The sequence below is a fragment of the Bombina bombina genome, chromosome 1, assembly GCF_027579735.1.
Source record: "Bombina bombina isolate aBomBom1 chromosome 1, aBomBom1.pri, whole genome shotgun sequence".
In the NCBI taxonomy this organism is placed as follows: domain Eukaryota; kingdom Metazoa; phylum Chordata; class Amphibia; order Anura; family Bombinatoridae; genus Bombina; species Bombina bombina.
The window spans coordinates 1,157,189,067-1,157,205,059 of record NC_069499.1 but is presented as its reverse complement, the minus strand read 5'-3'; the positions used below and the strand labels follow the sequence as shown (position 1 = coordinate 1,157,205,059).

Here is a 15,993-nt window from a genome sequence, read left to right as displayed (position 1 = left end):
ACCTCTCATTTTTCTTTCCTCTCCTTCCTTTCTTTCTGTGCTCTCCCTTCATCTTCTCCCCTCCCACTATTTTCTCTCTCTCCCTTTCTCTTTCCCTCTAAATCTTCTGAGGGAGAAAAACTAAGGTATGTGTTTTGCTATTTTTTGCTTAATATTTACTTTGGAAATGCTATGGAAAATAACAAATGTCATGTTACACTCTAACCAAAAAATATCAAGGCTGAAAAAGACCTAAAAGCTAGGACGGTTGGGGTGGGGAGAAGCAACATTCTATGTGCCTAGGGCAGCACAAAACCTAAATACACCACTGCATAGACCAAAAAAATGATTTTCTTACAAAGTGTTACAATTTCATGGACATCAAAAGTGAGACAAACATGGCCATTTAATCTTATATTGTATTCATATTCTTACTTTTAGTGATTTTTTTATTGCATGCATTAATCCAATGCTTTTTTTAATTGCTAATTCTCTTGGAATGTATTTGCAGGACACCAACACAGCCATTGACCATATTAGTAGCCAAAACTCTCACAAAAGGCAAAAACAAGAGACCAAGCAAGTCCTCATTAAATTTGGTAGGTATTGCCATACTGAAACAATAGCCTATCACTTTTTCTGTGTTTACGTTTACAAAAAGCTTAGTAAACTCTGGAATAAGGTACTAATGGAATTTAGGGGATGAGTAGCTAAGTTAAAGGTAGAGAGTACTGTAAAATTGTTTTACAGTACTCCCAATGAGTTGTTATTCCAGTTGCAGAGTATAAATGTAAGGCAATACATATCAACATGCAACATTGAAGAAGAAATATTACAGTACATTGTCTCTTTTAGGTTTGCAACTGAGATAGATTTATATATTTTTTTTAATTCTTTGATTATTGTTTCGTTTCATAAGATGGTGGCCTCACGATAGATCACATGGGGTTGCACTCTAAACCACTGTGTGGATGTAAAAACACCCCCGACATGCCAGAGCATAAAGGGATATGAAACCCACATTTATTCTTTCATGATTCAAATAGGGAATGCAATTTTAAGCAACTTTCTTATTTTCTCTTATTATCAAATTTTCTTTGTTCTCTTTGTATCTTTATATGAAAAGTAGGGATGTACGCTTAGGCCCATTTTTGGTTCAGGGCCTGGGTAGCGCTTGCTGATTGGTGGCTAAGGATGCAGGATTTTAGTATGCCTTACAGCTTCTTTGTCATCTTATACTCTGCAGTGCAGTAGCCATCATTCAGATCTTGGAAGCCATTCCTATGTACTTGGAGGTGGTGAAACTGCTCCATTACGTATCTGAACTTACAAAAATGTAACTATTTCTTGGCAGTTTTAGGTATTAATTGCACACATTCAGTTATGTAAACTTGTATGGGGATTAGTATGTAGTGCAGTGCTTTCCAAACTCTGTGTTGTGACACATTAGTGTCAGCAGCAGTGTATAGGTGTGTCCCTGCTTCAGCACAAATATTTTTTTAATTACATTTTTTTTTACATTGTTTTTTTTTGTTTCCGACTTTCCGCCTGCTTGCTACACATATCACATGGTTGACTCATGATTGATACCTAGTGGGCCACAGATCATCTTAACCTATTGGCGCAGCTCAGTGGGAACTGAAACTATTTTCATTGACGGCACATTGGCTCATGACCGCATGTGTAGTCTCCTCAATCGGCTTGTGACTGCATGTGTAGTCAGTGAGTGGGACAGCAGTGTTTTTGCAGCACGGGTAGTAGTCAGTGCAACTCGCAGAACTCTGAGGGCAGCAGCTTAAACTCTGAGCTGAAGTCAGAAGTCAATGTTTTTTTTTTTTTTTTTTTTTTTTTTTTTTGCAGCTAGCTCCCAGTAGTGCATTGCTGCTCTTGATGTATGGATAGGATGTGGAAGCTTAAAAATGCTTGATGATGAAATGCGAGTGTCTTTATCTAATAGTCCAATAATTTAAGCGGAAATACTGGCGCTGAAAGCAGGGTAGTACACAAATACAATATATGGGTAACCTAAAATGGTCTACCTTAGCAGAAATATAATCATTATAAAAGTTAATAAATGGTGATAGCCTAATATATATCTTAAAAAATATATTTAATAGTGTAAAATTACAATACAATCAAGATTATAAAATCAGTACATATATACTAAAAAGTAATTAATGGGGCCCTTTAAATTAGTTTGGAAAAACATACAGAAAGGGGAAAGATTAACCACAAATCTATATATATATATATATATATATTTCTTTCATGTAATTAGCAAGAGTCCATGAGCTAGTGACGTATGGGATATACATTCCTACCAGGAGGGGCAAAGTTTCCCAAACCTTAAAATGCCTATAAATACACCCCTCACCACACCCACAATTCAGTTTTACAAACTTTGCCTCCTATGGAGGTGGTGAAGTAAGTTTGTGCTAGATTCTACGTTGATATGCGCTCCGCAGCAGGTTGGAGCCCGGTTTTCCTCTCAGCGTGCAGTGAATGTCAGAGGGATGTGAGGAGAGTATTGCCTGTTTGAATTCAATGATCTCCTTCTACGGGGTCTATTTCATAGGTTCTCTGTTATCGGTCGTAGAGATTTCATCTCTTACCTCCCTTTTCAGATCGACGATATACTCTTATAAATATACCATTACCTCTGCTGATTTTCGTTTCAGTACTGGTTTGGCTTTCTACAAACATGTAGATGAGTGTCCTGGGGTAAGTAAGTCTTATTTTCTGTGACACTCTAAGCTATGGTTGGGCACTTTTTTAATAAAGTTCTAAATATATGTATTCAAACATTTATTTGCCTTGACTCAGGATGTTCAACATTCCTTATTTTCAGGCAGTCAGTTTCTTATTTGGGATAATGCATTTGAATCAAATATTTTTCTTACCTTAAAGATTTGACTTTTTTCCCTGTGGGCTGTTAGGCTCGCGGGGGCTGAAAATGCTTCATTTTATTGCGTCATTCTTGGCGCGGACATTTTTGGCGCAAAAAATCTTTTCTGTTTCCGGCGTCATACGTGTCGCCGGAAGTTGCGTCATTTTTGACGTTCTTTTGCGCAAAAAAATGTTGGCGTTCCGGACGTGGCGTCATTTTTGGCGCCAAATGCATTTAGGCGGCAAATAATGTGGGCGTCTTATTTGGCGCTTTAAAAAAAAAAAAAAAAAAAAAAAAAAAAAAAAAAAAAAAAATGGGCGTTGCTTTTGTCTCCACATTATTTAAGTCTCATTATTTATTGCTTCTGGTTGCTAGAAGCTTGTTCACTGGCATTTTTTCCCATTCCTGAAACTGTCATTTAAGGAATTTGATCAATTTTGCTTTATATGTTGTTTTTTCTCTTACATATTGCAAGATGTCTCACGTTGCATCTGAGTCAGAAGATACTTCAGGAAAATCGCTGTCTGGTGCTGGAACTACCAAATCTAAGTGTATCTGCTGTAAACTTTTGGTAGCTATTCCTCCAGCTGTTGTTTGTATTAATTGTCATGACAAACTTGTTAATGCAGATAATATTTCCTTTAGTAATGTACCATTACCTGTTGCAGTTCCATCAACATCTAATGTTCAGAATGTTCCTGATAACATAAGAGATTTTGTTTCTGAATCCATCAAGAAGGCTATGTCTGTTATTCCTCCTTCTAGTAAACATAAAAAATCTTTTAAAACTTCTCTTTATACAGATGAATTTTTAAATGAACATCATCATTCTGATTCTACTGACTCTTCTGGTTCAGAGGATTCTGTCTCAGAGATTGATGCTGATTAATCTTCATATTTATTTAAAATGGAATTTATTCGTTCTTTACTTAAAGAAGTACTAATTGCTTTAGAAATTGAGGATTCTGGTCCTCTTGATACTAAATCTAAACGTTTAGATAAGGTCTTTAAATCTCCTGTGGTTATTCCAGAAGTTTTTCCTGTTCCTGGTGCTATTTCTGAAGTAATTTCCAGAGAATGGAATAATTTGGGTAATTCATTTACTCCTCCTAAACGTTTTAAGCAATTATATCCTGTGCCGTCTGACAGATTTGAATTTTGGGACAAAATCCCTAAAGTTGATGGGGCTATTTCTACCCTTGCTAAACGTACTACTATTCCTACGTCAGATGGTACTTCGTTTAAGGATCCTTTAGATAGGAAAATTGAATCCTTTCTAAGAAAAGCTTATCTGTGTTCAGGTAATCTTCTTAGACCTGCTATATCATTGGCTGATGTTGCTGCAGCTTCAACTTTTTGGTTGGAAACTTTAGCGCAACAAGTAACAGATCATGATTCTCATAATATTATTATTCTTCAACATGCTAATATTTTTATCTGTGATGCCATTTTTGATATTATCAGAGTTGATGTCAGGTTTATGTCTCTAGCTATTTTAGCTAGAAGAGCTTTATGGCTTAAAACTTGGAATGCTGATATGGCTTCTAAATCAACTCTACTTTCCATTTCTTTCCAGGGTAACAAATTATTTGGTTCTCAGTTGGATTCTATTATCTCAACTGTTACTGGTGGGAAAGGAACTTTTTTACCACAGGATAAAAAGTCTAAGGGTAAAAACAGGGCTAATAATCGTTTTCGTTCCTTTCATTTCAACAAAGAACAAAAGCCTAATCCTTCATCCTCAGGAGCAGTTTCAGTTTGGAAACCATCTCCAGTCTGGAATAAATCCAAGCCTTCTAGAAAAGCAAAGCCAGCTTCTAAGTCCACATGAAGGTGCGGCCCTCATTCCAGCTCAGCTGGTAGGGGGCAGGTTACGTTTTTTCAAAGAAATTTGGATCAATTCTGTTTACAATCTTTGGATTCAGAACATTGTTTCAGAAGGGTACAGAATTGGTTTCAAGATAAGACCTCCTGCAAAGAGATTTTTTCTTTCCCGTGTCCCGGTAAATCCAGTGAAAGCTCAAGCATTTCTGAAATGTGTTTCAGATCTAGAGTTGGCTGGAGTAATTATGCCAGTTCCAGTTCTGGAACAGGGGATGGGGTTTTATTCAAATCTCTTCATTGTACCAAAGAAGGAGAATTCCTTCAGACCAGTTCTGGATCTAAAAATATTGAATCGTTATGTAAGGATACCAACGTTCAAAATGGTAACTGTAAGGACTATCTTGCCTTTTGTTCAGCAAGGGCATTATATGTCCACAATAGATTTACAGGATGCATATCTGCATATTCCGATTCATCCAGATCATTATCAGTTCCTGAGATTCTCTTTTCTGGACAAGCATTACCAGTTTGTGGCTCTGCCGTTTGGCCTAGCTACAGCTCCAAGAATTTTTACAAAGGTTCTCGGTGCCCTTCTGTCTGTAATCAGAGAACAGGGTATTGTGGTATTTCCTTATTTGGACGATATCTTGGTACTTGCTCAGTCTTTACATTTAGCAGAATCTCATACGAATCGACTTGTGTTGTTTCTTCAAGATCATGGTTGGAGGATCAATTCACTAAAAAGTTCATTGATTCCTCAGACAAGGGTAACCTTTCTGGGTTTCCAGATAGATTCAGTGTCCATGACTCTGTCTGTGACAGACAAGAGACGTCTAAAATTGATTTCAGCTTGTCGAAACCTTCAGTCACAATCATTCCCTTCGGTAGCCTTATACATGGAAATTCTAGGTCTTATGACTGCTGCATCGGACGCGATCCCCTTTGCTCGTTTTCACATGCGACCTCTTCAGCTCTTTATGCTGAATCAATGGTGCAGGGATTACACAAAGATATCTCAATTAATATCTTTAAAACCGATTGTACGACACTCTCTAACGTGGTGGACAGATCACAATCGTTTAATTCAGGGGGCTTCTTTTGTTCTTCCGACCTGGACTGTAATTTCAACAGATGCAAGTCTCACAGGTTGGGGAGCTGTGTGGGGATCTCTGACGGCACAAGGTGTTTGGGAATATCAGGAGGTGAGATTACCGATCAATATTTTGGAACTCCGTGCAATTTTCAGAGCTCTTCAGTCTTGGCCTCTTCTGAAGAGAGAATCGTTCATTTGTTTTCAGATAGACAATGTCACAACTGTGGCATACATCAATCATCAAGGAGGGACTCACAGTCCTCTGGCTATGAAAGAAGTATCTCGAATTCTGGTTTGGGCGGAATCCAGCTCCTGTCTAATCTCTGCGGTTCATATCCCAGGTATAGACAATTGGGAAGCGGATTATCTCAGTCGCCAAACGTTGCATCCGGGCGAATGGTCTCTTCACCCAGAGGTATTTCTTCAGATTGTTCAAATGTGGGAGCTTCCAGAAATAGATCTGATGGCGTCTCATCTAAACAAGAAACTTCCCAGGTATCTGTCCAGATCCCGGGATCCTCAGGCGGAAGCAGTGGATGCATTATCACTTCCTTGGAAGTTTCATCCTGCCTATATCTTTCCGCCTCTAGTTCTTCTTCCAAGAGTAATCTCCAAGATTCTGAAGGAATGCTCGTTTGTTCTGCTGGTAGCTCCGGCATGGCCTCACAGGTTTTGGTATGCGGATCTTGTCCGGATGGCCTCTTGCCATCCGTGGACTCTTCCGCTAAGACCAGACCTTCTGTCGCAAGGTCCTTTTTTCCATCAGGATCTCAAATCCTTAAATTTAAAGGTATGGAGATTGAACGCTTGATTCTTGGTCAAAGAGGTTTCTCTGACTCTGTGATTAATACAATGTTACAGGCTCGTAAATCTGTATCCAGAGAGATATATTATAGAGTCTGGAAGACTTATATTTCTTGGTGTCTTTCTCATCATTTTTCTTGGCATTCTTTTAGAATTCCGAAAATTTTACAGTTTCTTCAGGATGGTTTAGAAAAAGGTTTATCCGCAAGTTCTTTGAAAGGACAAATCTCTGCTCTTTCTGTTCTTTTTCACAGAAAGATTGCTAATCTTCCTGATATTCATTGTTTTGTACAAGCTTTGGTTCGTATAAAACCTGTGATTAAGTCAATTTCTCCTCCTTGGAGTTTGAATTTGGTTCTGGGGGCTCTTCAAGCTCCTCCGTTTGAACCTATGCATTCATTGGACATTAAATTACTTTCTTGGAAAGTTTTGTTCCTTTTGGCGATCTCTTCTGCCAGAAGAGTCTCTGAATTATCTGCTCTTTCTTGTGAGTCTCCTTTTCTGATTTTTCATAAGGATAAGGCGGTGTTGCGAACTTCTTTTGCATTTTTACCTAAGGTTGTGAATTCCAACAACATTAGTAGAGAAATTGTGGTTCCTTCATTATGTCCTAATCCTAAGAATTCTAAGGAGAAATCGTTGCATTCTTTGGATGTTGTTAGAGCTTTGAAATATTATGTTGAAGCTACTAAGTCTTTCCGAAAGACTTCTAGTCTATTTGTTATCTTTTCCGGTTCTAGAAAAGGCCAGAAAGCTTCTGCCATTTCTTTGGCATCTTGGTTGAAATCTTTAATTCATCATGCCTATGTTGAGTCGGGTAAAACTCCGCCTCAAAGGATTACAGCTCATTCTACTAGGTCAGTTTCTACTTCCTGGGCGTTTAGGAATGAAGCTTCGGTTGATCAGATTTGCAAAGCAGCAACTTGGTCCTCTTTGCATACTTTTACTAAATTCTACCATTTTGATGTATTTTCTTCTTCTGAAGCAGTTTTTGGTAGAAAAGTACTTCAGGCAGCGGTTTCAGTTTGAATCTTCTGTTTATGTTTTTCATTAAACTTTATTTCTTCTGTTATGTGTGATCAGTCCACGGGTCATCATTACTTCTGGGATATAACTCCTCCCCAACAGGAAATGCAAGAGGATTCACCCAGCAGAGCTGCACATAGCTCCTCCCCTCTACGTCAGTCCCAGTCATTCTCTTGCACCCAACGACTAGATAGGAGGTGTGAGAGGACTATGGTGATTATACTTAGTTTTTATGACTTCAATCAAAAGTTTGTTATTTTAAAATAGCACCGGAGCGTGTTATTACTTCTCTGGCAGAGTTTGAGGAAGAATCTGACAGAGATTTTTTACTATGATTTTAACCGGAGTCGTTAAGATCATATTGCTGTTCTCGACCATCTGAGGGAGGTAAAGGCTTCAGATCAGGGGACAGCGGGCAGATGAATCTGCATTGAGGTATGTGGCAGTTTTTATTTTCTGAATGGAATTGATGAGAAAAGCCTGCCATACCGTTAAAATGACATGTATGTATACACTTCAGTATTCTGGGGATGGTATTTCACCGGAACTACTGTGTTAAGGTCACTAATCCTTTTAATAACTATTCTCATGTTAAACGTTTTTGCTGGAATGTAGAATCGTTTGCATTGCTGAGGTACTGTGTGAATAAATGTTTGGGCATTATTTTCCACTTGGCAGTTTTTTGCTTTAATTGTGACAGTTTCGTTTCTCTTCACTGCTGTGTGGGAGAGGGAGGGGCCGTTTTTGGCGCTCTTTGCTACGCATCAAAAAATTCCAGTCAGCTACTTTTATATGTCCTGCATGATCCGGTTCATCTCTGACAGATCTCAGGGGTCTTCAAACTTCTTTGAAGGGAGGTAAATTCTCTCAGCAGAGCTGTGAGAATTCTTATAGTGACTGTGTATAAAAAACGTTGTTTTGTCTTCTTATGTACAAATTTAATTAGTGTTGTTTTTTACTAATGGGAACAAACCTTTGCTAAAAGTTGTGTTGTTTTAAAATTTGATGCAATAACTGTTTTTCAGTTCATTATTTCAACTGTCATTTAATCGTTAGTACCTCTTTGAGGCACAGTACGTTTTTTTGCTAAAAAAGATTATAACCAAGTTGTAAGTTTTTTGCTAGTGTGTTAAACATGTCTGACTCAGAGGAAGATATCTGTGTCATTTGTTCCAATGCCAAGGTGGAGCCCAATAGAAATTTATGTACTAACTGTATTGATGCTACTTTAAATAAAAGTCAATCTGTACAATGTGAACAAATTTCACCAAACAGCGAGGGGAGAGTTATGCCGACTAACTCGCCTCACGCGACAGTACCTGCATCTCCCGCCCGGGAGGTGCGTGATATTTTGGCGCCTAGTACATCTGGGCGGCCATTACAGATAACATTACAAGATATGGCTACTGTTATGACTGAAGTTTTGTCTAAATTACCTGAACTAAGAGGCAAGCGTGATCACTCTGGGGTGAGAACAGAGTGCGCTGACAATGCTAGGGCCATGTCTGATACTGCGTCACAGCTCGCAGAGCATGAGGACGGAGAGCTTCATTCTGTGGGTGACGGTTCTGATCCAAACAGATTGGACTCAGATATTTCAAATTTTAAATTTAAATTGGAGAACCTCCGTGTACTACTAGGGGAGGTCTTAGCAGCTCTCAACGATTGTAACACTGTTGCAATACCAGAGAAACTGTGTAGGTTGGATAAATACTTTGCGGTACCGGCGAGTACTGACGTTTTTCCTATACCTAAGAGACTAACTGAAATTGTTACTAAGGAGTGGGATAGACCCGGTGTGCCGTTCTCACCCCCTCCAATATTTAGAAAGATGTTTCCCATAGACGCCACCACTCGGGACTTATGGCAAACGGTCCCCAAGGTGGAGGGAGCAGTTTCTACTTTAGCTAAGCGTACCACTATCCCGGTGGAGGATAGCTGTGCTTTCTCAGATCCAATGGATAAAAAATTAGAGGGTTACCTTAAGAAAATGTTTGTTCAACAAGGTTTTATATTACAACCCCTTGCATGTATCGCGCCGATTACGGCTGCGGCAGCATTTTGGATTGAGTCGCTTGAAGAGAACCTTAGTTCCTCTACGCTAGACGACATTACGGACAGGCTTAGAGTCCTTAAACTAGCTAATTCTTTCATTTCGGAGGCCGTAGTACATTTAACCAAACTTACGGCTAAGAACTCAGGATTCGCCATACAGGCACGCAGGGCACTGTGGCTAAAATCCTGGTCAGCTGATGTTACTTCTAAGTCCAAATTACTTAATATACCTTTCAAGGGGCAGTCCTTATTCGGGCCCGGTTTGAAAGAAATTATCGCTGACATTACGGGAGGTAAGGGCCACGCCCTACCTCAAGACAAGGCCAAAGCTAAGGCTAGACAGTCTAATTTTCGTCCCTTTCGGAATTTCAAAACAGGAGCAGCATCAACCTCCACTGCACCAAAACAGGAAGGAGCTGTTGCTCGTTACAGGCAAGGCTGGAAGCCTAACCAGTCCTGGAACAAAAGCAAGCAGGCCAGGAAACCTGCTGCTGCCCCAAAGACAGCATGAACCGAGAGCCCCCGATCCGGGACCGGATCTAGTAGGGGGCAGACTCTCTCTCTTCGCCCAGGCCTGGGCAAGAGATGTTCAGGATCCCTGGGCACTAGAGATCATATCTCAGGGATACCTTCTAGACTTCAAATTATCTCCCCCAAGAGGGAGATTTCATCTGTCAAGGTTGTCAACAAACCAGATAAAGAAAGAAGCGTTTCTACGCTGCGTACAAGATCTGTTAACAATGGGAGTGATCCATCCGGTTCCGTGGTCGGAACAAGGACAAGGGTTCTACTCAAACCTGTTTGTGGTTCCCAAAAAAGAGGGAACTTTCAGGCCAATCTTAGATTTAAAGACTCTAAACAAATTCCTAAGAGTTCCATCGTTCAAAATGGAAACTATTCGGACAATTTTACCCATGATCCAAGAGGGTCAGTACATGACCACAGTGGATTTAAAGGATGCTTACCTTCACATACCGATCCACAAAGATCATCACCGGTATCTAAGGTTTGCCTTCTTAGACAGGCACTACCAGTTTGTAGCTCTTCCATTCGAATTGGCTACGGCTCCAAGAATCTTCACAAAGGTTCTGGGTGCCCTTCTGGCGGTACTAAGACCGCGAGGGATTTCGGTAGCTCCGTACCTAGACGACATTCTAATACAAGCTTCAAGCTTTCAAACTGCCAAGTCTCATACAGAGTTAGTGCTGGCATTTCTAAGGTCGCATGGATGGAAAGTGAACGAAAAGAAGAGTTCTCTCTTTCCTCTCACAAGAGTTCCATTCTTGGGGACTCTTATAGATTCTGTAGAAATGAAGATTTACCTGACAGAAGACAGGTTAACAAAACTTCAAAATGCATGCCGCGTCCTTCATTCCATTCAACACCCGTCAGTAGCTTAATGCATGGAGGTGATCGGCTTAATGGTAGCGGCAATGGACATAGTACCTTTTGCACGCCTACACCTCAGACCGCTGCAACTATGCATGCTAAGTCAGTGGAATGGGGATTACTCAGATTTGTCCCCTACTCTGAATCTGAATCAAGAGACCAGAAATTCTCTTCTATGGTGGCTTCATCGGCCACACCTGTCCAGGGGAATGCCATTCAGCAGGCCAGACTGGACAATTGTAACAACAGACGCCAGCCTACTAGGTTGGGGCGCTGTCTGGAATTCTCTGAAGGCTCAGGGACTATGGAATCAGGAGGAGAGTCTCCTTCCAATAAACATTCTGGAATTGAGAGCAGTTCTCAATGCCCTTCTGGCTTGGCCCCAGTTAATAACTCGGGGGTTCATCAGGTTTCAGTCGGACAACATCACGACTGTAGCTTACATCAACCATCAGGGAGGGACAAGAAGCTCCCTAGCAATGATGGAAGTATCAAAGATAATTCGCTGGGCAGAGTCTCACTCTTGCCACCTGTCAGCAATCCACATCCCGGGAGTGGAGAACTGGGAGGCGGATTTCTTGAGTCGCCAGACTCTTCATCCGGGGGAGTGGGAACTTCATCCGGAGGTCTTTGCCCAAATACTTCGACGTTGGGGCAAACCAGAGATAGATCTCATGGCGTCTCGCCAGAACGCCAAACTTCCTCGCTACGGGTCCAGATCCAGGGATCCGGGAGCAGTTCTGATAGATGCTTTGACAGCACCTTGGAACTTCAGGATGGCTTATGTGTTTCCATCCTTCCCGCTGCTTCCTCGATTGATTGCCAAAATCAAACAGGAGAGAGCATCAGTAATTCTAATAGCACCTGCTTGGCCACGCAGGACTTGGTATGCAGATCTAGTGGACATGTCATCCTGTCCGCCTTGGTCTCTACCTCTAAGACAGGACCTTCTGATACAGGGTCTATTCAGACATCAAAATCTAACTTCTCTGAAGCTGACTGCTTGGAAATTGAACGCTTGATTTTATCAAAACGTGGTTTTTCTGAGTCGGTTATTGATACCCTGATTCAGGCTAGGAAGCCTGTTACCAGAAGGATTTACCATAAAATATGGCGGAAATACCTATACTGGTGCGAATCCAAAGGTTACTCCTGGAGTAAGGTTAGGATCGCTAGGATATTGTCTTTTCTACAAGAAGGTTTAGAAAAGGGTTTATCAGCTAGTTCATTAAAGGGACAGATTTCAGCTCTGTCCATCTTGTTACACAGACGTCTGTCAGAAAATCCAGACGTCCAGTCCTTTTGTCAGGCTTTAGCTAGGATCAAACCTGTGTTTAAAGCTGTTGCTCCACCATGGAGTTTAAACTTAGTTCTTAACGTTTTACAGGGTGTTCCGTTTGAACCCCTTCATTCCATTGATATAAAAATGTTATCTTGGAAAGTTCTGTTTTTAATGGCTATTTCCTCGGCTCGAAGAGTCTCTGAGTTATCAGCCTTACATTGTGATTCCCCTTATCTGATTTTTCACTCAGACAAGGTAGTTCTGCGTACTAAACCTGGGTTCTTACCTAAGGTAGTCACTAACAGGAACATCAATCAAGAGATTGTTGTCCCATCCTTGTGTCCAAATCCTTCTTCAAAGAAGGAACGTCTTTTACACAATCTGGATGTAGTTCGTGCTCTCAAGTTCTACTTGCAGGCAACTAAAGATTTTCGCCAAACTTCTTCCTTGTTTGTCGTTTACTCTGGACAGAGGAGAGGTCAAAAAGCTTCTGCTACCTCTCTCTCTTTTTGGCTTCGTAGCATAATACGTTTAGCCTATGAGACTGCTGGACAGCAGCCTCCTGAAAGAATTACAGCTCACTCCACTAGAGCTGTGGCTTCCACTTGGGCCTTTAAGAATGAGGCCTCTGTTGAACAGATTTGCAAGGCTGCAACTTGGTCTTCGCTTCATACTTTTTCCAAATTTTACAAATTTGACACTTTTGCTTCTTCGGAGGCTATTTTTGGGAGAAAGGTTCTTCAGGCAGTGGTTCCTTCTGTATAATGAGCCTGCCTATCCCTCCCGTCATCCGTGTACTTTTGCTTTGGTATTGGTATCCCAGAAGTAATGATGACCCGTGGACTGATCACACATAACAGAAGAAAACATAATTTATGCTTACCTGATAAATTCCTTTCTTCTGTTGTGTGATCAGTCCACGGCCCGCCCTGTTTTAAGGCAGGTAAATATCTTTTAAATTATACTCCAGTCACCACTTCACCCTTGGTTACTCCTTTCTCGTTGTTTCTTGGTCGAATGACTGGGACTGACGTAGAGGGGAGGAGCTATGTGCAGCTCTGCTGGGTGAATCCTCTTGCATTTCCTGTTGGGGAGGAGTTATATCCCAGAAGTAATGATGACCCGTGGACTGATCACACAACAGAAGAAAGGAATTTATCAGGTAAGCATAAATTATGTTTTTGGGTGTGGATTATTTTCAGCAGGAATTGGCTGTCTTTATTTTATCCCTCCCTCTCTAGTGACTCTTGCGTGGAAAGATCCACATCTTGGGTAGTCATTATCCCATACGTCACTAGCTCATGGACTCTTGCTAATTACATGAAAGAAAACATAATTTATGTAAGAACTTACCTGATAAATTAATTTCTTTCATATTAGCAAGAGTCCATGAGGCCCGCCCTTTTTTGTGGTGGTTATGATTTTTTTTGTATAAAGCACAATTATTCCAATTCCTTATTTTATATGCTTTCGCACTTTTTTCTTATCACCCCACTTCTTGGCTATTCGTTAAACTGAATTGTGGGTGTGGTGAGGGGTGTATTTATAGGCATTTTAAGGTTTGGGAAACTTTGCCCCTCCTGGTAGGAATGTATATCCCATACGTCACTAGCTCATGGACTCTTGCTAATATGAAAGAAATGAATTTATCAGGTAAGTTCTTACATAAATTATGTTATATATATATATATATATATATATATATATATACTGTGATTGAGGATAAAAGAAAACTATACTCACATAAATATAAGTATAAAAAGGGCAGAGATATTCAAACAGTATAAATAAAAACAAATAGCAATACAAACAGACTTAATAACTGGACGTCCAGCGTAAAAACCAGGGGTTAAAACAGTTTTAACCTGAAAGTGCACTATAGTGAACGAAAACACTCGTGACTAGATGATCATACTAATAGCATTGGATCAAGCTAATGGGCGAGTGAGGTACCTTGCGCTAATCTGTGGAGCACAGATTGAATATTGTTCGTCCTGTAGGTGGGTGGTCTTCTGGAGGTGGGTGTGTACTCCTAGCGTAGTCCGCTTACATCACCCTTTCTGAAAATGTCCAGCTGATTTCGGGAGGAACGGAATGTAAACAATCTCCGGGGTAATAGCAATCCTTTAGATGATGGTAGATAGTAACTTCAAGGCACTCTTATTCCTTAGTGCTTAGTGCAGGTACTAGATCATCTGTCAGTATATTCAATTTGTAGACTGGTGCGCTCCCTCAGAGGGTTGTATTCAAATTCACAGACCTTGGGGTTGTGAGCCAGGCATTGGTAGTTGTCCTGTGTGCTTTTTCAACACGATATCGATCCTTTCGGCGGCTGTATAAAGTTCACAAGCCTTAAAGGAGTTCAGCTTAGCAGTAGTTCTTCTTGTAGGAAATGAGACACAGTCATTAACCGGTTTCTCCCCTCACTTGGGGCTTTTTCAAGATGTGTTCTCATTGCGGGCAGGTATTCCTTTATAGGGCTATCCTGTATCCTTATTGGTTAGTTCAAAAGGGGTGTGTGATCCCAGTTAAGGTAAAATTGAGTTATATCCCTTAAACTTTTAAGGAGGTATCTTATTGTCTCTTGTAGTTTTTGGAAATCTCCCGTTGTTAATTTTAGTTTAACAACTAGTATACTAAAAGTACATATTGCTCCGGAAAGGAACAACCATACGTTTAATATGGTCACATCCATGGTGTCAAGTGAAATAGACTTAAGTTTCACTTGACACCATGGATGTGACCATATTACACGTATGGTTGTTCCTTTCCGGAGCAATATGTACTTTTAGTATACTAGTTGTTAAACTAAAATTAACAAAATTAATTAACATCGGGACAATTCCAAAAACTACAAGAGACAATAAGATACTAAAATTAACAACGGGACATTTCCAAAAACTACAAGAGACAATAAGATACCTCCTTAAAAGTTTAAGGGATATAACTCAATTTCCACCTTAACTGGGATCACACACACCCCTTTTGAACTAACCAATAAGGATACAGGATAGCCCTATAAAGGAATACCTGCCAGCAATGAGAACACATCTTGAAAAAGCCCCAAGTGAGGGGAGAAACCGGTTGATGACTGTGTCTCATTTCCTACAAGAAGAACAAGGTCTGTGAATTTGAATTGAGCCCTCTGAGAGAGCGCACCAGTCTACGAATTGAATATACTGCCAGATGATCTAGTACCTGCACTAAGGAATAAGAATGCCTTGAAGTTACTATCTACCATCATCTAAAGGATTGCTATTACCCTGGAGATCGTTTACATTCCGTTCCTCCCGAAATCAGCTGGACATTTTCAGAAAGGGTGATGTAAGCGGACTACGCTAGGAGTACACACCCACCTCCAGAAGACCACCCACCTACAGGACGAACAATATTCAATCTGTGCTCCACAGATTAGCGCAAGGTACCTCACTCGCCCATTAGCTTGATCCAATGCTATTAGTATGATCATCTAGTCACGAGTGTTTTCGTTCACTATAGTGCACTTTCAGGTTAATACTGTTTTAACCCCTGGTTTTTACGCTGGACGTCCAGTTATTAAGTCTGTTTGTATTGCTATTTGTTTTTATTTATACTGTTTGAATATCTCTGCCCTTTTTATACTTATATTTATTTGAGTATAGTTTTCTTTTATCC

General features: G+C 40.4%; 1 protein-coding gene across 1 annotated transcript in view; it reads left to right on the top strand.

Moving 5' to 3' along the window:
• BRCA1 (BRCA1 DNA repair associated) overlaps window positions 1–15,993 on the top strand; it is a 1,073,265-nt gene that overhangs the window by 115,602 nt on the left and 941,670 nt on the right. The window contains exon 5 of the mRNA XM_053699586.1: window positions 491–578. Coding sequence (XP_053555561.1) covers window positions 491–578 — 88 coding nt within the window. The remainder of the gene's footprint in view (window positions 1–490; window positions 579–15,993) is intronic.